This window comes from Diuraphis noxia, unplaced genomic scaffold, assembly GCF_037042655.1.
Source record: "Diuraphis noxia isolate RWA-SAM2 unplaced genomic scaffold, SU_Dnox_SAM2 contig0001, whole genome shotgun sequence".
NCBI classification, from domain to species: Eukaryota; Metazoa; Arthropoda; class Insecta; order Hemiptera; family Aphididae; genus Diuraphis; species Diuraphis noxia.
Window position 1 is genome coordinate 62,835,662 of NW_028301711.1, and position 25,999 is coordinate 62,861,660.

Genomic DNA, 25,999 nt, shown 5'->3' on the forward strand with positions numbered 1-25,999 from the left:
CATGTTTCGAACCTAATGAACAAAATGATTTCATTTTTATGTGAAATCACATAGGTGCATAAACTTTTAAAATAAATTCAGTTAAAGTTATTAGGTTTTCTTCCGGTGTTTCAGTGCTTATGTATAACCGCAAAATTCTATTTGCAGTAGTCAGCCACCTTGAATGTGCTTGTTTACCTGGATTTGTACGTGCTAAATCTATGGAACATTCACCATTTATTAAGCTTACACAAATGTTGAATAAATATTTCTGGTCAGTACTTAAATCAATTGCGGTTTCTAAAAACGGCATATTACCTTTAATAGGTTTAAATTTTTTAACTCGTAATTTATGACAATTCTCTAATTGTTTTCCCAGTGCTCCAGAAAATCCACGCGGTCTTGAAGTTTTTCCATCTAGATGTTGGAATAAATGACGCAAAGGTAGTTCGTTAGCGTGTAACTGACAAATTACCCATTGTAGTGGTTTATTTAGCTGTTCCTCTATTAGCCTAATAACACCCCCTTTACTACCATTATTTACGACGGTCCCATCACAACCAATCACCAACAATTTTGAAGTACATATGTCGTTCGTTTTTAAATAACTTATAATACTGTTTTTAATACTTATAGAAGTTCCATTTAGACCATTTACAGGAGTACAATGTCCCATAAACCGAGACCCTGGCTCTCTTATAAGTGTAATGTGTTCTTCTGTTATTTTATTACGATAATATTTGTCATCTGTTTTTTGATTTATAAAAGTCTGGTCTTTACGTCCGTCAAAATATAGACTTTTCGGTTGCATATCAGTTTGTATTTTTAGATCTTGGCGTTTCTTATGTCTCTCTCTCCTTATTTTCATTCTGCCAATCACATGTTGTGTATCATCAGTTTTAATTATTCCAACATCTTGTAGTATTGCACTAGCAATAGTAGCAGCAGTTCGATCAGATATTCCCGTTCTATCATACGCTAATGCTAGAGCTGGTAACTCGAGTCTCATTTGTGACTGTTTATTAGCACTATACGTTGAAGACAATGAGGACATTGAATTTGGTGAATAATTGGAATCTTCGTCTGTATTGTCGCCAGTGTCAGTATAATATGTTTCATCCGTTTCTATTGTTTCCAAAGTATTATTTACACACACCTCTTTTTTATTTTGTTTGTCAATTCGATTTGCTTCTATTTCTTTTCTGTGCATGTTTTTATTAAGTTTTTTTGTTGTTAAAACATCAATCGATGACATAGCCATTTTTCTCATTGATCTTTGGTCTTTAAGAAACATTTGTTCGATAATGGGAACTTTACGAGATTTTTCACAAGAGCAAAGATAGAATGCAATACATTTGCAAGCAGCTTAATCAAATAGTGTATCTTTTGCATTATTCTGAAATTTTTCTAGATTTGATTTAAAAGTTAATGTATTTTTCCTGTTTTTAATAGATTTAATTATTTTTTTGTACTTATCGTGATAATTTATTAACAATTGTACTGCACGAATGTGCGATACTATTGGAATAGAGGCTTTCTGCCATATTTTTTCTACATCTGTCACTACTATTTCAGAAATTATTTTAACAGTTGGATCTTTACCATTATTATTTTGTTTTAATTGGTTTCTTACTTGTAAATAGAACTTCATTACATCTTCATAGGTAGGTAAAACTAAATTACTAAGATCACGAGTGTCACCAAAAATTGGACATTTTGACTTAATTCTGGTACAAACAGCCATTTCAGAAATTAATTGAAAATTAAACGAATAAACGCGTTAATAACTTTATATTAGTACTGTAAAACGTCGTTTACGTCCACACTCGATGATAAATAGTGCGATACTAATCGTAAGTCAAATGATATTAATGCTGATTGCCTTATTTAATCTATTAAACTATTAACTATGGTCAAAATAAATTTGGTGATATTGTAAAGTAATAAAAATGATGATACTTGGTTTTTCGTTTCCTATTTCTATATATAGATTTTAAAATGCTCGGCGGCACCTCAAAACAACACTCTATGTTGACAATTTTTTTTTTACATATTATACATACTATAAGAGGGCAAAGGATCCAGTGGTTAGGACACGCGATGCGAAGAAGTGAAGAGGATATAAGTAGAACAATCCTAAACTGGAAACCAATGGGAAAAAGACCGCGAGGAAGACCCAGGAAAAGGTGGTTGGATGTTGTGGAAGAAGACCTTGAAAGATTGGGAGTACAAGAGTGGAGGGAAATAGTACAGGACCGTGAAAAATGGAGAGATATTGTGATGGCGGCCAAAACTCTTAGAGAGTACTAAGTGCCAGAGGAAGAAGAAGAAGAAGAAGAAGAAGAAGAAGATATATACATACTACAACACAAGTTTTCCTTACTATTATAAAATTAAATTACAAAATAAATATTTTCGTTTCACCCTAATGCGCAATCATGACCGGTTTTCGTTTGACGAGTGGGTCAACTTAAACTGAATAGAGTATAAGTGTAATATTTGTGTACATGCTTTTCATTGTTCTTGTATGGACAATTTAATAAAACTGAATATTTGCAAACATATTCATGCTTGTGCGAGATTAATTTTCAATTCTTTCGATGATAAAGAAAACAATGTGGTAACAAATCTTGCCGAACAAGAAAATGCAATTAAAATGGCCCAAACATTTGTTCAATTTAAAGCCATACCTGAAAATAATGAGGACATAACAAGTCAAGCAAAGCTTATCTTGGGTTTAAGTACTACTTGTTCATATAGTGATTCGCAAAAAGAATTAATAAAAAAGCAGCTTGCCAAAGTTATCTCTCTTATGAACGAAGGAAAAATAAAGTGACCTTCAACCTGTTGAAAACATTAACATTCAGAAGAAAATTGAGCCACAAGTTAGGTTTTACTCTACCAAAAAAAAAACAACAACCAAAAATAATATTCAAAAACCTTCAATAAATGAAGTTAATACCATTATGGAAGGGCTTGAGAGTCAAAATAGAGAGAGCATTAATATTCACAATACATTTGACCACACATACAATGACTAAATTTCTTTAATTTATATTTTTGACTATTCCTTTATTTGTTTATATAAATATTGAATTTTTTATGTTATAAGCCATCCGAATAACTGTTTTTTTTTTTTTTTTTTTTTTTATAGTGTTTTAGTCATATTTTTCTTATTATTGTTAAGCATGTATTATAACTTATAAGTAACAATATACAAATATAATAAAATTATGAACAAAATAAAATACTTAAGTGTTTGTCCAAAGGCTTATAAAATTTTACTTAAAAAGAACTTCCCCTCTCCAGGTTACTAGAAATAAGGTATAGTAGTTCAAACATAATAATTTCATTTCAGTGGCCCTTAGTTTTACACTAATACTATCATTTGAATCTCGTTTCGTTGCATAATCTATGTTAAAATCACGTTCTATATTATATAAATCTTGACGTTCCAAGAGGCTTGAACGATTAAAAGTATCTGGAGATATTTCAGCCTCACGAATAGCATCTAACACACGATTAAAAGTAACTCTCTCCTTTAGTTTTCCTAAGTACATTTATATTATTTTATAATAAAATATTAAATAAATATTACACTATTTTTGGGTATTTATGTTATCTTCAAAAACAGAGTTTAAAAAATAACATAGCCATAAAATACCATAAACATACCTATAAAATTAAATATAAAACACCAAAGACTGATTAAAAATATGCAGGTAGAATCAATTAAAATAATAATTGAATTAAATGGTATCAAATGGTCCCAAATATTATATTTAACTCATTGTTGATTAATATTTAAAATTTACAGGCAATAATTGTTCTTGTATCATCATCCAACCGAATTCGACCAATTTCAGGTTCATGCCCACAGTGAGTTTTCCAAAATGATGTGGATACTTTTCCATCAAATTTGGAAATAGTAACTTTTAGCAACGATGGACAGGCTCGTTCAATTTTATTACTACCCATAGATTTGATTTCTTTAACATTGTTACCGATGGCAATAATAAAATTGCCTTGTATTTCCATCACTTAATTCTGATGCAGCTCTATCAAGTATATACATTGTTGATGTCCGTTGTTCCATTTTTCGTTTCCAAGAATCAAATTCTGTAATTAAAAACCAAAGGGGCAAATTATTCTCGTTTGATTTTTTTTGATTTTCTTCGTATCAATTTTATCATGGTATTTTTTGATATGTACAGTTAATAGAACTCAGGGGTGGAAAAACTTTTTTGGCATATTTCACATTACAGATCTTTCACGGTTGTACATCTGTGTCGTAAAATTTCCGACAATGTACGTACAGCATTTTACGCTGAAAAAATGTGATGAAAACTCTGCTGTTTTAAATGTCTCTTGTAATTTAAGACCGTACTTCTCTCTCTCTCTCTCTCTCTCTTGCTACTACTGGACCAATCTTGATGAAATTTTTTACAGCGTGTGTAATTTGGTCCAACTTAAAAGATAGGATAGTTTTTATCTCAATTAAGGTCCTCAATATTTTTGCATTGAAATAATTGTGAAAAAGAAAGTTATAGAATTTTCTAGAAAGATCCACAATGTTAATAGGGAGTGATGTCGTTTAAAATGTTCCCTAGGTAAGGTAATAATTTATTATTATAATACAAAAAGTACTTGTTTTGTAATTTTATTTCAGGTTGGTCCTATTATACAAAAGCAAAATACAACCATGATAGCACCTATTCCTGCAGTAATAAAGTTGCAAGTAGTTCTTCGGTACTTAGCATCTGGTGATTCAATATCATCTCTTCAATATTTATTTAGAGTTCCAAAGAATACCATAAGCTGTTTCTTGGAAGAAGTTTTAGATGCTATATTTTCTCAGTTAAAAGAATTCATACAAGTAATTAGCACAGAACTATAATCACTTCCTAACCAATTGGTTAAACAAATTAAAATATATGGGTGGTAAACCATTAATCAATTTATTGTACACCAAACTTACATGTAATATCATTAATATCAAACATAGTAACTTTTAGTAAACATTTGAATATAAAAATAAGTATTAAGTTTCCTCACTTTGGTAAATTAATACATGAAATTAACAATTAAATAGTAAATAAATATCAAGCATGGTAACTTTAGTAAACATTTGAATATAAAAATAAGTATTAAGTTTCCTCACTTTGGTAAATTAATACATGAAATTAACAATTAAATAGTAAATAAATATCAAACATAGTAACTTTTAGTTATCAATTAAATAGTAAATAAATATCAAACATAGTAACTTTTAGTTATCAATTAAATAGTAAATAAATATCAAACATAGTAACTTTTAGTAAACATTTGAATATAAAAATAACTATTAAGTTTCCTCACTTTGGTAAATTAATACATGAAATTAAAAATTAAATAGTAAATAAATATCAAGTATGGTAACTTTAGTTAACATTTGAATATAAAAACAAGTATTAAGTTTCTTCACTTTGGTAAATTAATACATGAAAATTATTAAAAATCATCATTCCAACTTGAAAAATATGTAGTTAGTACTTCTTCTGTGTTGTGAGATTCTTGCATGTCATCATCACAATAATCAATTTTGTTTTGATCATGTAAATTATGATCATAATTTTCATCAAAACTTGTATCTCTATGTAGATCACGAGGTTTTGAAACAAAATTGTCACACCTTGACCTTAATGTTGATAAATTTATTGTGGGAATTGGTGTACCACATTGGCGATGATTGGTGATAATTCAAGTTGTCTAGTCTAGCTTGAGACAGTAAGTTTTGGATTGTCTGTTGCATTTCAAGTGATTTCCTCAATGGTAGGTTATTAAGTTGTACACCAACTTGTTGGCCAAACAGGGTGAACTCATTGTGACATGATGTCTTATATCTTTCAATGTATCCAAGGCTTCCCTCAATGTTTCATTTTGTTTTAATTTCTTTGATTTATTTTGGTTGACTAATTGACTAGTTTTTGGAGTTGACATCATTGTTTGTTGAGAATTTGAAGGAGAAATCTCAGAACTCATGGGCCTTCCACTTATAATCGGCCTTTTTTTTTGATTTGATATCATTGTCTGATGGCTGCTAGTTGGATAAATCTCAGAGGTCATGGGGCTTTCACTTCTAATCAGTTCTTCTTCTGACATTTCTTCATTGTTCAGGTTCTGAAAAAAACAATAGTTTCATGCGAGAGGTATAAGCCAATGAAAAAACAGATTTTTTTTTAGTATTTTAATAAACCTATATATTGTATAACTGTTTCATTGGTTTTATTTTTTATTTTAATAGGTACCAAAAAAAAAAAAGCTGATTGGGAAATAATAATTAATGGATTCAACACCAAATGGAATTTTCCACAATGTGTAGGGGCAATTGACGGAAAGCACATAGTTATAAAGGCTCCTAAACATTCTGGTTCATTATATTTCAATTATAAGAATCAATTCAGCATAGTTCTTCTTGCCTTGGTTGACGACAATTATAATTTTACATGTATAGATATAGGTAGCTATGGTAGTGCTTCGGATGGAGGAATTTTTGGAAAATCAGCTTTAAACACTGCAATAATACAGAATCAGTTAGATTTGCCAGAAAATTGTGTAATTCTAGGGGATGACGCTTTCCCACTAAAAGAGTACCTCATGAAACCATTTCCCAGACGGCCTAACCAGAGTATCAAGGAACGTATATACAACTATAGACACTGTAGAGCACAAAGAATAAGTGAAAATGCTTTTGGTATTTTGACGAATCGTTTTCGAATATTTTCAAGAACAATTGATCTTGAGCCAAATAAAGTAGTAAAAATTGTAAAAGCATGCTGTACTTTGCATAATTGGATAAGGAAAAAAACAAATCCAATTATGGTATAACTACTGACATTGAAGATGTTGTGAATAATACAGTAAACTTAGGATCATGGCGAGAAGATCCAGCTCCAGGTGGTATAATAAATTTTGTTTCAACAAGAGATAGAAATTTTAATGCTTATGTCCGTCTAAAACGAACACAGTTTGCTAATTACTTCATGGGTGAAGGTGAAGTTGAATGGCAGTATAGAATGGTAAATTTGCAAGTTGTGTAAATGTGAACATGTATGAAAAATAATAAACAAACATATTTAAAAAAAAATTACATGGGTAATTTTGTTATAAATTACTACCTTATAGGTAAAAATTTAAATTTGATGATTAATATTGTCATTGAAGAATTATTTAAGAATTTATTTCCAATAAATTGTACTAGATTATTAATATTGTTTATCACTTATTATTACCTATTTTATATTTATGTTATATGTTACTAATTATTCATTAAATTATGTATAATAAACTATTATGACGTAATTTATTTATTTACCAAATTTGTTTCGGATTCAGGCTCATGATCCGTATTTTTTCGGAGAAAGGTGTTAGCATAGTTGTACCACTGCAACTTTGGATTGTACAATTATTGGTCCAATCCAGATCCATTAATCATTGATTTTTTACTTTTCGCAGTTCATTATTATATGCTCCGCGTATTGATCTCACTTTCGACCGTAATGCTTTAATATTTTCTAGGCCAGTGATTTTCAATAATTCGTCTTCCGCTTGGTCCCTTCTTGACCTGTCCTTATATTCTGGTAGGGATTTGTCCCACAGACAAGGATGCTGTTGATAGCTTTCTAAGAATTTAATAACATCAAAAGATGACATCTTCACGTTCACGAAAAACAAACTAATATTTAATAAGACTTAAATATGTAATTGAAATATTCAAAGTTGTTAATTTAACATCAAAATTGAAATTGAAATAATATTGTTTTTTCGGAATTGGATTGTTGCGCTGTATAATAATGTTAGTATATAACAATAATAATGATAACAATATCGACACTATACCAGTGTCACGGTGTCGCATATCAAAAATTTTTGATGCGCGGTACGAGTGTCGCGATACCGTGGCATCTAGGCACTACGTTGTTCACACGGCGACACTGATGGGACACTAAATGTCACGCTGTAGTGTCATCGTGTGAACGAGGCTTAAAGCTAAGTTCTAGGAATTTCAATCTTCAAAGGTATAAAATGTACCTACATCATTTATAAAATTATATTTGTTTATGTTATGAAATAAAGAACTTTGTAATTTACTCATTCATTGCAGACTATGTTCTATCCTTAATCCCGTGGGTTATTATTAGTGACATTGTATGAATATTAATTTGACATACTCAATAGTTTACTATACGCTATGATCTTTAAAATCACTAATAAACCAAGTACCAAAATTTTATATACATAAAGTCAGTGGCGGCTCGTGGTGTTCAAAGTAGGTGGTGTGCAATTATTGCAAAAGTTTGTTTTAAAAAAAATTAATCTGTTTTAAGTATAAATGTAATAAGTTAAATATTTATTAGCGTTAATAATAATAATAACAATTAGTATATTTTATAATTTATTTATTGTCACAACTAATAATATTAAAATAATAAAAAAACTAAAAAAATTTAAATGTGAAGTCCAGCCTTCTCCTTGGAAGACGCAAATAGTTCTATTACTTTATTGTTAAAATCAGCTATATTCATGACAAAGTTTTTTTCAATAGATAGCATCGCTAATGCGGATAATCTTTCTTGGTGCATTGTATTACGTAAAAATGTTTTGATTTTTTTTAATGTAGAAAAACACCTTTCCGATTCAGCTGTGGACATAGGTATTGTAATTATAATTTTTAATAGCTTCATGCTCTCACCGAATTTACTAGTAAGGTTTTCAGATTGTATAAATGATAATAATGAAACAGCTCCACTCATGGTTCTAAACTCAGTTCTACTGTAGATTATTTGTAATTCTGTTTTTAATTTTTTACTGTCAAAATATGGGTATACGTTTATTGTTTCATTGAAATAACCTTCTGGAAAATTATCATCATATTTCTTAAAATTATCGGCTAAAAATAAATTAGAAGCAACTAGATGACCAGTGAAATCAAACCTTTGTTTTATTTGAGATATAATATTATCACATACTTCTATTGCTTCTCGTTTCAATTCATCGCCCCTGTGTTTTCTTTTATTATTACTTTGTACAATATTACCTTCACATAATGTTCCCATTTGGTTTCTAATTTTGGAAATCTCTTTGATAAAACTATCAATATTATTTTTCACAGTTGTTAAATCAGTTTCTCTTTTTTGTAGTTGATTATATAAGATATCTACATGAGGCATGATACTGTGAAAAACTGTAAGCCAAGAAATAAATACGTCATCAAGCAAAGTTCTTTTTAATCCCGATGCCTGTTCAATAGTCTGTGTATATTTAATGGATTCATCACTAATTATTTTATCCATATAAATAATTAATTCTTCTCTATATTCGAATACAGTATTAACTGTTCTAGAATGAAAATTCCACCTCGTAGGAGCTGCTCTAGGTAAACGCTTTTGAACAACTTCATCCAGTATAGCAGTTCTTTGAAAAGACGTTGAAAAAAATGAACAAAAACCTCCAAGGCATACAAAAAAGATTCGAACATTCCTATTTATTGAAGCAGCATTAGCCATAACTAAATGAAGTTGATGTGCGTAACAGTGTACATAATTAGCATTTGGATAATGAAGTTTAATTTTAGCAATTTTAGCCTGAACTCCATTAATATTTCCACTCATGACTGAAGCGCCGTCATATGTCTGAGCAATTAATTTATCCGTTTCATTGCCTATAATATGTTGGTCAAGTTGTTCTTTAATGCATTCGGCTAATTCTTCAGAATTGTGTGCTTTGGGTTTTAAAAATCCCCAAAACCTCTCTACAGCTTTATCCTTAACAATGTACCGATAAACAATAACCATTTGAAAAATGGCACAAACATCAGTAGTCTCATCGGCCGTTATTGACAAATAATCAGCCTTTTTTATTCCTAGAGATATTTCTTGCTGACAAATATTTAACATGCACTTTAATAACTCATTCTGTATAGTTTTTGACGTACCTTTGAATACGGTTGCTTTTTCTAAATGAACTTTTAATGTAATATCTAATTCCGCACTAAAGCTTATTAAACCACGAAAAATTCCTGGATTCAAAGATGTATCCTTTTCATCGTGTCCCCTCAACGCTAATTCGAAAGCACCACAAAATCGAATGCAATTAATAATGAGGTTCAAAATATATCGATTGTTGGAAACCTTTTCGTTATGTAACTCAATGCCTAAATAAGAAAGACAAAATTAATGACGATAGTTTTAAATTATATAAAAATAATAAAATAAATACCTCTTCTGTAACCGCTATCTAACATTGAAAGAATATTTGTTTTACCCAATGTAGCTAAATTTAAGGTGTTATTCATATGTTTAACTGTTAAATCATGTTTTTTCATTCGATCATTTAAATGATTTAAGTCTCTCATTCCTGTTTTGGTCCATACCAATTCTCCGCCAAATAATAAACACGGAAAACAAAAAACTGCATTTCTTTTATCACAACCACATAGCCAATTATTATATTTTGTGTAAATATCATTTGTAAATGTACGAGTAAATTGGCGTGTTTTTTTTTTAATAACTTGTGTTAATTTTAAATCAGGCCTAGGCCTTCCTAAGGTTTTTATATTATTATTTTCATCTAGAGTATGTAAGGAAAACTTTTTTTCCAAAAGATATTCAACCGAATTCATGTTTAAAATATAATAAAAATAAAATAATGGCCTGGGTAAAGCAAAAGAAAACTGCGGTACACAATATAATCACTGTCACTGGTGAACAACAACTGACAACTAACATAATTTAATTTTGTAAAATGAAATAATATTAGTAATACATTAATCGGGATAATTTTAACGATAAAAATAGAAAAACGGTGGAGTTTACAAATTACAGCCAGTACAGAGTTGATACTTGATATCTTTCTCCGTGTGTGTGTTTATCGCGTGCGACCGCCTGACGAGTGTGCAGCTGTAGCTGCACATCAAGGTCACATATAATTGCCAATTCCCCCACTCGACAACCAAACGTATTTTACACGGACAGACGGTGTTCAGACTGAGCTGCACACCAGTTGATGAGTATTTGTTGCATAACTCGATTACATTTTAGGAGTATAATAATAATTAATATAGTCGTTTGTTTGTTTTTAAAATTTAATTTTTTTATATAATAAATACAGTTTAACAGAATATATTGCATTAAAATTTATTTATTATTAGGTATACATTTTTATTATACATTTTCACTATTATATCTAATTAATCTATGTGGTGTGCGCACACCTGCACACCTAGGCACGAGCCGCCACTGCATAAGGTTATTTAAGCATACATCATAAGCTGCTCCTAGTCCATTACCTAAGTCAAAACCTATTTTCACTCATCTGATGTAGACTTAAGCATTTGACCCAAACATTAATGCCAAATAAAAATAATTAATAATTCCCCAGGTAACGGCATCAAGACGTACGTGAAGTTGGCCCACCCACTTTGGAGTAGTGACTTAAAATCTTCACCAATATTTTGCGAGAATTTGCGAGTTCACTTTTAGAATTTGCGAGTTAGCCGTTTATGAGCAGCAAGCAAAATAAAAATGGGTGGGCCAAGTTCACGTAGCCCACCAATGTTGTCCTAAAACTTTGAAATTTGTATCAAACGATAACCTCTAATTTGTGAGAATTTGCGAGTCCACTCTCAAAATTTGCGAGTAAGCCGTTTGTGAAATATTGATGGGTTAGATTACAAAAATATAATTTGTTTAAAAAATATTAATTGAATTAAAAAAACTGAGTATAAAAAATATAATATCAAATGATAGCCTCTAATTTGCGAGAATTTGCGAGTCCACTTTCAGAATTTGCGAGTCGACCATTTACCCACAAAACCCACTTTTTGACCGTGAAGTTGGCCCACCCATGTTGTCCTAAAACTTTGAAATTGGTATCAAACGAAAGCCTCTAATTTGCGAGAATTTGCGAGTCCACTCTCAGAATTTGCGAGTAAGCCGTTTGTGAAATATTGATGGGTTAAATTACAAAAACATAATTTGTTTAAAAAATATTAATTGAATTAAAAAAACTGAGTATAAAAAATATAATCTAACTAAAAAACATGTTGTATTGAATAAATATATCTCAGTTGATAAAAAAATATAATTTAATTAAAAATTTATAACTAAACTAAAAAATATTGGTTGATATAAAAAAACTGAGGGTAACAAAACATAATCTAATGAAAGAAAATAATTAAGTATAAAAAAATTTCAGTAATATAAAAATATAATGTGGTTTAAAAAATTAGTTGAATAAAAAAAATATCGGTTGATATAAAAAATACAATTTAATTAAAAATTAATAATTAAATTAAAAATTTTGATTGATACAAAAAATATAATTTAAATAAAAAATAATAATTTATTTAAAAAAACCGAGTATAAAAAAAATATATCTACCTCAGTTAGTAAAAAATATTAATTGAATAAAAATAATATTGGTTGATGTATTAAAGGGAATTTAATTAGGTAATATTAATAGAATTAAAAAATCAAGTTAGTTTATTTGATTAATTTAGTTGTTTTTTATGTTATTTTATATTCAAAATTGCTTTTTTTTATTTTGTGTATTTTGCGTAAAGTATATTTTGACTTCTATGTTTCATATTTTTTTTACGTTTAAAATGTTATTTATGTGTTGAGCTTATACCTTAGTATAGATAATTATTTAAATGATTTTTTCGCGTATCTACTTACAGCTCCACATATTTTTGATTAGCTTAGCACATATTTTTCATTAGTTTTTTCGATTTAAAGTGGAATTGTTATTGATAAATGTTGGACTGACCCGACGGACGACCGAAGATTTCTCGATGGCCAGGCCTGATAGTTATATTATTGGTTGACTGGCTATAAAAAAATAAACCTTTTTTTCTTTAGATCTTCATAAACGGAAGAAATATTTTCTCAGTTCTCCATGGTTAGAGATTCAGTTTTTTTCAACTTTCCAAAATAGCCAATCATGGAGTTATATTTCATTTTTGAAGTGGGACTACCTACCTGTATGAAAACTAACAGATATTTTATTCAGAGATATAAAAATTTCAACCAATAGGTATTGTATTCTTTTTAAATAAGTTTTCATTCCAAATAATTTTTTTTCACTTTAATTTTTTTATTTACATTGTAGTTAAACATAATTTATTTTTATATTTTTATATAAATAAGTAAATGAGGTTTTAATACAACATTTTCGTTTTTAAAAACTCTTATTTTTTTTATCAAGGTCGTTATGAAGCTTCCATGTATGGTTTCTTGTTCTGTTCACATACGTTATATAGTGACCTCCAGATACAAAATCAACAATGCTTGCTAGAAAGAAGGTGAAATTATAAAAACACAGTATTTAAAAAAATATATTTATTCGTAATAGGTAGAATGGTGTATTTTAGTTACTTTTTATTTAATGTTTTTGGAATATGTTGGAATTGTATTGGTGAAATAAAAAAATCTGTCTCCATAAATATATGTTCACCTAATATTCTTGATGAGATTTTATTACCTCCACATTTTAAACATTTAGTATTCCTGTTTTCTATATATCCATTTAATAAAGTTTGCAGTTGTGAAATATCGCTGTTTAATGGTAAAATTATAGTTGGCGATGGTCTTGTGATATCTCCACATTTGTTACAAGAAACATATTCTATGGCACTTGGTTCATCATTTAAATAACTTTGAATAATTTTTGTCACATTACATTCTGAATTTATAGTTATAACTTTTGGGTAGATTTCTGATTTGTCAAAGTGCATTAGTAACAAGTCTACTCTCCTTCTATAAATAATTTTGTTTGGTCCTTGCATTGCCAAGTCTTTAGAAAATTTCAATAATAAGTTTTCACTCTCGCTGATATAATGCTTATATGAGTTATTATCATTATATGCTACTGCTATTGCGACTGCAATGGTGTCAAATGCACATGTATTTGTAACCATATAAATATCTTTTTTAATTTTGCAATGGCTTGAGATGTTTCCATTGAGCAACAATATTTTTTTATGGGACCTCATTCTTGAACTATTCAAAATTCGGTCGATATCTTGGCATGGTTTAATATACTTAGTTGGTGTCATAACTTTTTTTTTTTGGTGAAAATGGTCCGTTTGGTTTGTTTTTTAAACCCATCCAGCTTTCTTGTTCTTTTAATGTGTCAACGCTTTCAAAGGAACATGTCGATGATCTACTGTTGTGGCTCATTGTATCACATACTGAATTCAGATCTTGAGTATTGTCATCTGATTTATATTTTTCTGACGTTACGATTTGATCATCACAAAAATCCATCCAACTATCAGGTTGTATTGTGTTATTAGTGCTGTCTGACGAACAAGACGAAGATCTACTTCTTTGACTGATTTTTATACCTTTTGAGTACTTTTTCTGAGGTTTTAGAAAATAATTGTTCACTTCTTGCTATTGTCATTGAACTTTTTAAGCTATTTAAATGTGTAATTACAAAACGATCCACTGTCATTGGTTTAAAATCATACCTTAAAATTTTGTTTTTAAGTTCAGAAAAACCACCTTCCACCGATGCGGAAGTTACTGTAGAGTAAGGAGATTTAAAATATTCTGACATCACATTTGACCATAAAGGAAACTGTTTTGAAATACGTAATACATTTTTACAAAATTCAGGATTATAATATGCATTTAAATCATCACTTCGTACTGATGATCTCGCGGAGCTTTTCAAAGCAATATCTGTTAATAAATCATTTATATACGAACTTGAATCCTGGTCAATATCTTCTTCTTGGTAAATATAATCTTCAGTTTCAGAAATATCTTGATCTGAAGTATTCAATCTTGGAATTTCAAAAACCCCTGATTAAAATGAATAAATAAACACGGGTTAGGTTAGGTTAGGTAAAACTATAACTTTAATTAATATTCAATTTCATAAAAGTTTAAATTTCAAATTTCAATGAAATATTTATACTTATTTATTATAATATAAAAGTTAGATTTTGGGTCTTAGTAATAATTACTCTCGTAGAAAATGTATTAACATTTTAATTGTATACATTTTATACTATGAAATACATTGAAAAAATGACTATATCTTTAATGAATTTTGTAAAAATTTTAACTTCCGACTATATCTAATTTAATACAAGAGAAGCTTCGAAGTCTTTTTACTATAAAACGTATAGAGGTATATAAACAAAAATCTTAATAAAAAACTTACAACATCGTAAAACCCATACGTTTATTACTGTGTTCAGAATCTAAAATACACATTTCACACATCATTGTAAAATACGATACATTAATATTCTAAGTTTAAAATTTATAATTAGGAATAAAGAATGTTTTATAGTTTCAAAAATATTATACCTCTTATTTTACTCAGTAATTCCTTTTTTGCAACTTCCGATGGACAATCAGTTTCAATTGATTCTATTAGTTTACCACAATATCGACTCATAGCCAATGTTAAAGTATCCATTAAAACTGTTTTAAAACTATCTAAAGTTTTAGTATTTATCAATAAAATTATACACCTGCAATTATTAATGATTAAAAACGATGTTGACAAAATACTATTTAACATTCAGTTACCTGACATAAAATTCCTTTAAATGAGTATTTCCAATTCCCTTCCAACATTTCCATCTAGTTACTAATTTTACTAGATGAGCAATATCGATTCGAATGTAGCATAATGTGAGCTTGGTCTGAATTTTTCCCTCCAATATTTGTAAACATAAATCGACATTTTGACGTAATGTAAGGCCACTACAAAAAGCTCTTGATATGGCACCCAACAATGCCATAGAATAATCGGTTACTGTCTCTTGTGGTGCGGTAACTCCATCATTTAGCCACATCATTAACCAAGAGTAAATGGTAAATGTGTCTTGTATTTCACTTATCATTTGAGTCACAGATACTTGATGATCTCCATTAGATATTACTGCTTTGTATAAAAAAATATTTTTAATAAATGTTAGCAGGCATTTTTTCTCCAAACTGTAGGGGAGCAACTTCGTCTCTAACCCAATTACTGGCACAGTCGTGTAATAACTTCTGGCCTACTTCGGTTCTTTTTTGTGCATTTAATGGCCGTTTTGACACATGGTTACATTTCAGATCAACTCCTGTCAAACAAATATTTGTAACCAATGGCATAGCTTCATCTGGTTTTTTATCAACCCATCCTGTAGCAATCGCACCACAATCTTTGCATTTTCCAGAAAATGTAATAAAATTTTTAGATCTCGAAGTATCATTTGCTATTCGGCAACGCTTATATATAATATTAAAAGGAGCTTTACAACATTTTATTAACCAATCGTTGATAACATTAGTCCATACACCTTGTTTTAAGGTAAAGTACGATTTTTGACTTTTCTTTCTTCCGTATTTTACTTGTATCGGGCTCATTTTGATATAATCTCTGTATGGTATATCGAATTTGTAAACATGAGTACCCTCTGATGCATCAGTATCATCATCTGAAATACTGTTTGAGTTTTGATCGATTTCCGATTCTACTGGAGTACAATTGTCAATAGAAGGCTTAGATATAAGTAATCTTAAATTGTTTTTCCAGGAATAACGGTTTTGAGATACATTGTTATATAAAGTATGAGGAGAAACTTTCCTATCAAGACTTTCACTCAATTGAACCCACAATTTATTAGAATAAGGAATTAAATTTCCAGCCGAATCAAACAAGTGCTCTGCTACAGATTTTAATTCATTATATACTTTATCCTGGGGAACGGTTGGTTTTCTCCCACGTGTTACCTTAAAAACATCGGAAAATAAATTATTTTTTTATTTGTTGCAACCAACACTACTGCGTAAAATAAGTCCATATAGAATAATTTTTTTTTTAATAAATAAAAATAAATGTAAAATATCGAATTTTTTGTCAATAAATATTAGTAGTAAGTGGATTCCCACATAAATATTATATATTTGTGAACTAAAAAATAAATTTAAAACTATATTAGTGGTAAGTGGCCACATCTAGTACACATTATATAAAAAGTTCACAAAAATAATTAAACCAAAAAAAAATCAAAAAGCACTACTTTATCATAATTTAACACAAAATATCAGTAAATTGTTTTTAACATAATAAGTGTGACGCATCTTTTGGTATATATATCGAAATTTTAGAGTGACATGGGGGGGGGCTCCGTGAATTTGGACCACATATCAGTATTTCGCAAATATATTACTCGAAAATTCTGAAAGTGGACTCGCAAATTCTTGCAAATAACTCTACTAAGATATTAGCTCAACACATAAATAACATTTTAAACGTAAAAAAAGCGGGTAAGTCGCGGATGTCACTCTGCTGTACAGTAGGTTACTGTAATTGATGGGATTAAATTTGAATGCAATGATAGGTATCATTGTATACGAAAAACGATTCTGAACGGAGATGATTTGTCAGTCTAGGATATATTATATTTAAATATTGTCATATATTCTATTTTGAAACAAATATTTTATTTTTCAATTAAGACGCATTTTGCATATGGCATGGTTAATCAATTAGTGTAGTTATCATGTAGTTATCATAATTCATAATACCTTATATTATCATAGATTTACGAATACCTGGTTTGAGGATAAATCGTTATCATTACGTGATTTCATAAAAATTTAAAACTCAAACGCTCAAAACATATTTCCTATAATGACGCTTCAAATTTTCTCTATAGCTATTTGAAGCAAAACTTATGGAAAACTTGGTGTTAAATTTTATAACCTTAGAGATAAATACAAACAATATTATGAATTTTGAACTACAAAATAATTTGCGAATATTCATTGTTTTGACGAATTTTTGTCAATATTTGAAATTCAAATGCTAATAAAAATTTAATTTGAATTTCCGGTGGACATTTTTTTTGTGACAAAGATTGACAAACTTGAAAGGAATCTTGAATTAAATTTTCAAATCTTAGATTTAAAAAGAAATTTTTTTATGAATTTCTAGCTTATAATAATTTGCGAATTTTCGTGATTTTTACGTATGTTGTCAAAATTAAAATTAAAATGATTGTAAAAAAAAATGTGGCTATATATTTCTTTTATTTTTCAACTGCTATTGCAAAACTATATTATGAGCCTTGTATTAAATTCTTAAATCTTAGAATTAAAAAGAAAAAATTTATGAATTTCGATGTAAGATAATTTGAACATTGCCGTAATTTTTATGTATTCAGTCAAAATTTGAACTGTAAATGCTTATAAAAAAAATGTGTGACTATATATTTCTTTTATTTTTCAAATGCTATTGTAAAAATATTTTAGGAGCCTTGTATTAAATTTTCAAATCTTAGGTATAAAAAGAAAATCTTTTATGAATTTCGATCTAAGATAATTTGAACATTGCCGTAATTTTTATGTATTTAGTCAAAATTTGAACTGTAAATGCTTATAAAAAAAATTTGTGACTATATATTTCTTTTATTTTTCAAATGCTATTGTAAAAATATTTTAGGAGCCTTGTATTAAATTTTCAAATCTTAGGTATAAAAGGAAATTTTTTTATGAATTTCTAGGATAAAATAATTTACGAATTTTTGTGATTTTTACGTATGTTGTCAAAATTAAAATTTGAATACATGTAAAAAAAAATTGTGGCTATACATTTATTTTATTTTTCAACTGCTATTGTAAAAATATATTATGAGCCTTGTATTAAATTCTCAAATCTTAGAATTAAAAAGAAAAACTTTTATGAATTTCGATCTAAAATAATTTGAAAATTGCCGTAATTGTTACGTATTAAGTCAATATTTGAACTTCAAATGCTAATTAAAAAAAATCGTGCCTATGTATTTTTATAATTTTTTAATCACTATAAGAATAACTTTGTATTAAATTTTCAAGTATTTTGATAGGGCCATAAAAATGTTATCGACACTTCAAAAAAAAATTTTCAGAAGAATTGAAAATTTCAGTCGTCTATAAATATCTCAAAGTCAAAATATTTTGAAAATTAAATCATATAAATAAAATGCCAATCTAAATAACTGATAAAATTTTCAAGTGTCTACGATTTATACTTTTTGAATAATAACAAATATTTAAAATCGTTTCAGGATAAATCGTTATCGTTACAATATTTCGTAAAAAATTAAAATTCAAACGCACTCAAAGTTTTTCCAATAATGATGCTTCGAGTTTTCTCTATAGCTACTTGAAGGAAAACTTATGGAAAACTTAGTGTTGTATTTTTAATCTTTAGTTATAAACGCAAAAATTTTTATAATTTTTCAACTTCAAAATTACTTGCAAATTTTCGCGTTTTCGACAGATTTTGTAAAATTTTGAATAGTAAACGCTTATAAAAAAAAATTGTGACTTACGAGTTTTAATTTTTTTTTAGCTACAATAAGAACACTTCATAAGGAACCGTGTATTAATTTTTAAAAGTTTTTTGGTCGTCCAACATTTTTTTACCGACACTTCGAAAAAACATTCTCAAAAAAATCTAAAATTTCAGTGGTCTATAAATAACTCAAAAAAAGTCGAACATTTTTGAAAATTAAACTGTATATAGATATCACTAACATTAACATTTGGTGAAAATTTCAAGTATTTACAGTGATTAGTTTTTGAATTATAACCATTTAAAAATATCGATTTGGTCGAAAACTGGTTTTGCGTAAAAATTCCCGTTTTTCTGTCATTTTTTTTTTTGTATTTCTCGATTTTTTTGAAAACTGTTGGAAAATGTTTAATTTTGACCTCTATAATGCACCACAGTGGCGCCGAACTTCTAAAAATGTACTCAGGCCAAATGAAAATACAACGGCCCCAAGCCACCCAGCGGCCACAAGCCTACTCCGTCCCCTGCGTTCTTCCATCAATTCGAGCACAGGTTAACTCCTTATCCGGAATCTCCCAATATGTTTGCTTATATTGTTAATATATAATGCAATTTGTTAATAACTTTTACATTCCATAAATATCATATTTTAATATAATATCTAATTAGTTACTAAATGTATAAATTAATAAATATTACAACTGTTAAAATGAACTACAGAATTTGCCGGTATGTATTGGTAATAGATATATTTGCAATAGGATATATAATATTAATAACAATAAAATACATTTTAGTGATTTTATTATGAAATAAGTTTCATATAATCATAAGTTATTACTTGTTAAGTATGTGAAATTGTTGTTTGACTATATCATATATAAATATATATATACACTATATAATATATTATATACATGTCTTAGATGAATTAGCTTCAAAAAGTTAATAATTCATCATTTCATCCTATTAAAAAGTTAGCAATTTGACAAGAATAGAACTTTTTGAAGCAAAAATATCAATGACCTGAAACATAAATAAATATTATTTAATTAATAGAGTATACGCATAATGTAAGAATAAATTATGATTATTCAAGATAAATTTATAATAATTACCTTAGAAATATCAATTGATACATCATGTTCACATGATATGACCATAAGATTTTGTAATCGTTTTTGATCCATTGTTGACCTCAACCGAAATTTAATTATCTTTAATTTTGAAAACGAGCGTTCAACTGAACAACTTGATGTAGGGAGTGTTAAACATAGTTTTATGATAGAATATAAATTTTCAAACTCTGGTTTCAAATTAGTTTTATTGATTATTTGAAAAATATTAATTAAGCTTCCCATATTTATAACACTAACTAATTCAACTTCCTCATCGCTCTCATCTGAATTACTGTTTTCATCATCTGTTGTAGTGTGTAGACATTTTGGTAAATTTTTTAGTAATTTGTGATCCAAATCATTGAGAATTTGTTTGAACATCATGTATTCACTTCTTACTTTTTCTTGACTAAATCCATACATTTTACATAATTTCTCAAAAGCATCTTGTGGAACTACTGTTTCATCTTGCATTCTTCTTAAAGAGAGAAGGCCGATATCTTTCAATATAGATATTGATTGACTCTGAAATTTGTCATGAAATTGTTGAAGGATAATGTCAATTATCTTAAAAAATACAGTTACTTTGACCCTCTGTACAGGATCTTGAACTGTTTCATCAGCAGCTAGTTCACCTGGTCTCTTAGGAACTTTCTTTTTCCGAATTCCACTTGACCTAGCATTGTTAACCTCAAAGTCCCCAAAGTGTTCTTCTGAGTATAACTTAGCATCTTGGAAAATGGCAGAAAAAGCATCATCAGTACGAAGTTTTTTTATCCTGGTTTCTTTTTTTGTTAAAAGACTTACAGCAGCTAGTATATCCAAGTCACAGGATTGTAAAACTTTACTGAGTGGTTCAAAAATATCAAATATACTCTTAAATATGAATGCAGGTATTATAAAACGCGAAGACTGAAAATAATCGAGCAAACCACTGCACTCAGAACCAGTTTTATAATCGGCGGTACCTTCATGTGTCTTTACTTCACTCAACATGTCCAAAATTGCTTCCAATGTCTCTAATACTGTGGTTAAAGCGAATGATGTTGACATCCATCTAGTTGTACCAACCCGTTTGACAGCTCGTATTTGTTTATGGGGATATATTTGAGATTGTTTTTGTCTGTATAAATCTGCTCTTTTCTTACTACAATTTATGAATGTGTATAGTTTTTCCAAATTGCCAAATAAATCAATCGCTTCTGTACATGAACCAACAGCAGACAATATGATTAAATTTAATCTATGCGCATAACACCAGATGTATAAAGCTTTAGGATTAATTTCCAGGATTCGAGCTTGCAATCCGTTATATGTTCCTCGCATGTTAGCCGCACCATCATATGATTGGCCTACAAGGTTATTTTTCCAGTCCAAATTATTTCTTTCCATCAATGATTTAAACTGTTGAAAAAGTGCTTCACCTGTAGTATTTGATGACTCGATTAACGCTAACAATCTTTCATGGATTTTTCCATCAAAAATGTATCTAACAATGAATGAAAGTTGCTCTTTATGCGACACATCAAATGTTGAGTCTATGCATATACTAAAAAGTTCAGCAGAATTAATTTGTGATTTAATTACTGATAATACATATTCAGCAACAGATTCAATGAGTAAATTTTGTCTTTCCCATGAAATAAAAGAATATTCTTTTCTTGCATTGCTCTTTAAATTACTTATGTGTACTGATAATGTAGGAGAATGTTGTGCTAATAAAACTACCATATCTTTGAAATTTCCTTTCAACTCATTTTTCCAACATTCATCATGTCCTCTAAAAGATGGATTGTGTTTTGCTAAAAATATAGTTATCTCTATTAATTGTTTTACAACATCTCTGTTGAAAGAGACTTGACGATTATGTTCTTCAGTTAATGATGGTAAAATAGGTAAACAATGTGTACTTAATTTAATTTTTAGTGAAGCCATAATATGAGTTTCACATACTTCATGATTGATTATACACATTAAACCATTTTTCCAGTAGTTGAAGCCATTCTTTATCCAAGCATCATTTGATTTGGCACTATAAAGAATGCAATACAAACAAAATATTTTGTCAAGCTTTGGTGAGTATGACAGCCATTCCCTATTCACATAGGTATTGTCAATTAATTTTCTTGAGTACCAAGAGCAATGAAAACTTCTGTTTGAAGTATTTTTAGTAAAACATTTGTTTTCCAATTCATATATATACTTGGCTGACATGGTCCTAACCTTAGAACCATATTTCGTAACTCTGGGGTCCATGATTTAATTTTAATAAACCTAGCAGGATCATTTTCAAATACAGTATTTTCCTCAAACAACTTGTTTTGAACTGTTGAAGTTACAATCTGAAAAAAGTAAAAACAATTGTAATTTGAATTGTTTTTATGGCATATATTTTAAAAGCAATGCTTATGAGTTATAAAATATTAAGTAGGTACCTAGATACCTGGTACCAGTAGTACCTACCTTTATTCAGGCTTTAGATAAATTTAGTTTATTATTCTCATTTCTCTGAATGCATTGATATCGTGTGTATCATTTGATTTGACATATTATAAAAATGTATTATTAAACAATGACTACGGTGTTATTAAATAATAATTTTACATTTTAATTAATTAGCGTTTTTTTAATAATAATAATAATAACTTTATTTCAGAAACACAAGATACAATTTAAATTTTAAATAAAACATTTTTTCTGACCCAACCTATAAGTAAACTTGTTTTAGGTATGGTGAGTCTTAGTAACAATAGAATGTAATAATAAAAAGAGATACAATGAATAACAGGTTAACTAAATATTATGAACTAACACATTTTAAATTTAATAAAAGTTTGGAACGAGTCGAAATTAATATTTTTACTACGGAGTAAATTTATACCAGTATTTAAAGGTGACAATATAATACCAAACATCTTTTAGAATTGCTTAGCTTAATAAATATAATATAATCTAATAAATAAGATAAGATTTAATCCTATATCTTTTTCTTCTAAAAACAAAGTTTTGCTAAGTATAATAATACTAAATATATTTTGAATTGTTTTTAATATTCCTACCAAATTATCAAAATTTGCAATTTTTGTTTTTTAAATTAAACAAATTATTGCCATGCAATGTTTGAATAATTATTTACCTCACTATAATCTGGTTGAATTACTTGATCATTATCATTCTCAAAAGATGGACCATTTATTGCTGCTTTAACCACTTGATCTACAGAAATTTCCTAAACAAAATGAATAAATATTTAGAAAAAATATATTATGTTGAATGAAATAATATGTGTATTCTAATATATTACACATTACCACCTTATGGCTTATAACTTATAAGTTATTAAATACCTACATTTTTTAGATTGAAAATTTAAATAATTCTCAGACATATTTTTAAAATTAAATAAATTATTGCCATGCAATGTTTGAATAATTATTTACCTCACTATAATCTGGTTGAATTACTTGATCATTATTATTCTCAAAAGATGGATCATTTATTGCTGCTTTAACCACTTGATCTACAGAAATTTCCTAAACAAAATGAATAAATATTTAGAAAAAATATATTATGTTGAATGAAATAATATGTGTATACTAATATATTACACATTACCACCTTATGGCTTATAACTTATAAGTTATTAAATACTTACATTTTTTAGATTGAAAATTTAAATAATTCTCAGACATATTTTTAAAATTGAATAAATTATTGCCATGCAATGTTTGAATAATTATTTACCTCACTATAATCTGGTTGAATTACTTGATCATTATCATTCTCAAAAGATGGATCATTTATTGCTGCTTTAACCACTTGATCTACAGAAATTTCCTACACAAAATGAATAAATATTTAGAAAATAATAATATGCTGTTTTTACAGTTATGCATATTATACTAATATATTTTCAGATTAAAATTTAAATTCAGATTTAAATATTGATCATTAATTTCCTACAAAATAAAATACTTACTCTAGAACAACTAGATTTGTGATAAAACATATCAGAAATGTTTTTACACTTCCCAGCTTCCTTCTTGAGTAATTTTCGTTGTTTCTCTCTATTTTTGTCAGCCCCTCCGCGGTATTTTCTTTTGCCTTCCATTTTTAATAAGATGTAATCCTTATACGATATAAGTAAAAACAAATTTACTAAATAAAGTTCTTTTATCTTAATGTCTTAAACCAATTTTGCATAATCACTCATATAAATATGTTATTATAAATTGTAATGATATTAAAATAAAAAAAGACTTAATTATTTTTTTAGACATTTATATCTTTAAAAATAATTTTATTTCTTAACAACATTCAAATATTTAATTATTTGCTACTTACCTAAAACACTGTAAATAAAACTAAAGACTACAGTAATCACGCCGATTCCGATATCTTATGTATATGGTGGACTGGTGAAGTCACAAACAAAGTTAAGTTTTTTAAATATTCGTCAAAACAATTAAATAAATATTAATTAATAATAATAATACACTAGAAAGTAAATACGTCCCAACATTCTGTTGTATCAAAAATAATTAAGGAATAACAGGCAATAACAGCTGTATCTAATGTTAAATGACAATGGGAAATTCTATTTTTGTCTCAATTAATCACGACGTTGAAAATTATGTTCGAAAAACCCATAATCCATATAATAATATGGTTTCGAAGAAACATCGATGATGACGATAACGTAATGCACCGTCATGTACTCATTTGTTCAACGTACTTAATGGCTAATTTGATTCATTATTTTTATATTTAATTTCTGTGGCTATTAGTATTTAACTGAGATAGAGAAGTCTCTGAACTACGAACTAGGTACCTAAATAAATAAGTATTAGTTTTAATATATATCCCTTATTTTCATCAAGTAACTAAGTGTAGTTTATTATGTTGATTAAAATATTGCAGACGTCCAGCCCCCCTCTGATCGCCGGCCCCCTTTTAAACATGTGGTCAGGCCACGGCCTGACCTAAACATAGGACTCGGCGCCACTGATGCACCAAGGATCTTCAATTTTACATTGGAAACCACCCCCAAAGTTTGAAATCAATGCATTATTTCGACTAGTTATGCTGTACACAGACACAAAAAAAAAAAAACACTCATTGTAAAATCAATACATTCATCACTTCGTTCAAAATCTAACCTTACATTTGGCCATATCTATTTTAATATCAAATAAAGCATTTGAGTTTCAATATGTTGACTATGCTGAAAAGTTATTAAATTACTTTGTGAAAAGTTGTGGTTTTATTTATAGTAAAGAGTTTATGGTTCATAATATTCATAATCTTTTACATTTATGCAATGATGTGAGAAAATTTGGCCCATTGGATAATTTTAGTAATTTTCCTTTTGAAAACTACCTTGGTCAATAAAAAAATTATTGAGAAAGCCTTCTGATATTTTACCTCAAAATATTCGTAGATTATCAGAATCTCAAAACTTCTATAAAACATTCAATTATAACAACCAACAAAGTTTAAATACCTTAGAATATAAATTTTCAAAAATTAAACAAAATGAAATTATAACACAAGATTGTGTTGGGCCACAATATGAG

The 25,999-nt window shown here is 28.3% G+C and overlaps 1 protein-coding gene across 1 annotated transcript; it reads right to left on the reverse strand.

The window, feature by feature from the left end:
• Nucleotides 1-8,465: 8,465 nt before the first annotated feature.
• LOC149061210 (zinc finger MYM-type protein 1-like) lies at nt 8,466-10,639 on the reverse strand. The gene is made up of 4 exons (XM_089230876.1): nt 10,237-10,639; nt 8,988-10,171; nt 8,711-8,894; nt 8,466-8,659 (listed from the first exon to the last, which is right to left on the reverse strand). Exons 1-4 carry the CDS (start codon nt 10,637-10,639, stop codon nt 8,466-8,468), a joined length of 1,965 nt encoding a protein of 654 aa, XP_089087002.1.
• Nucleotides 10,640-25,999: the final 15,360 nt, after the last annotated feature.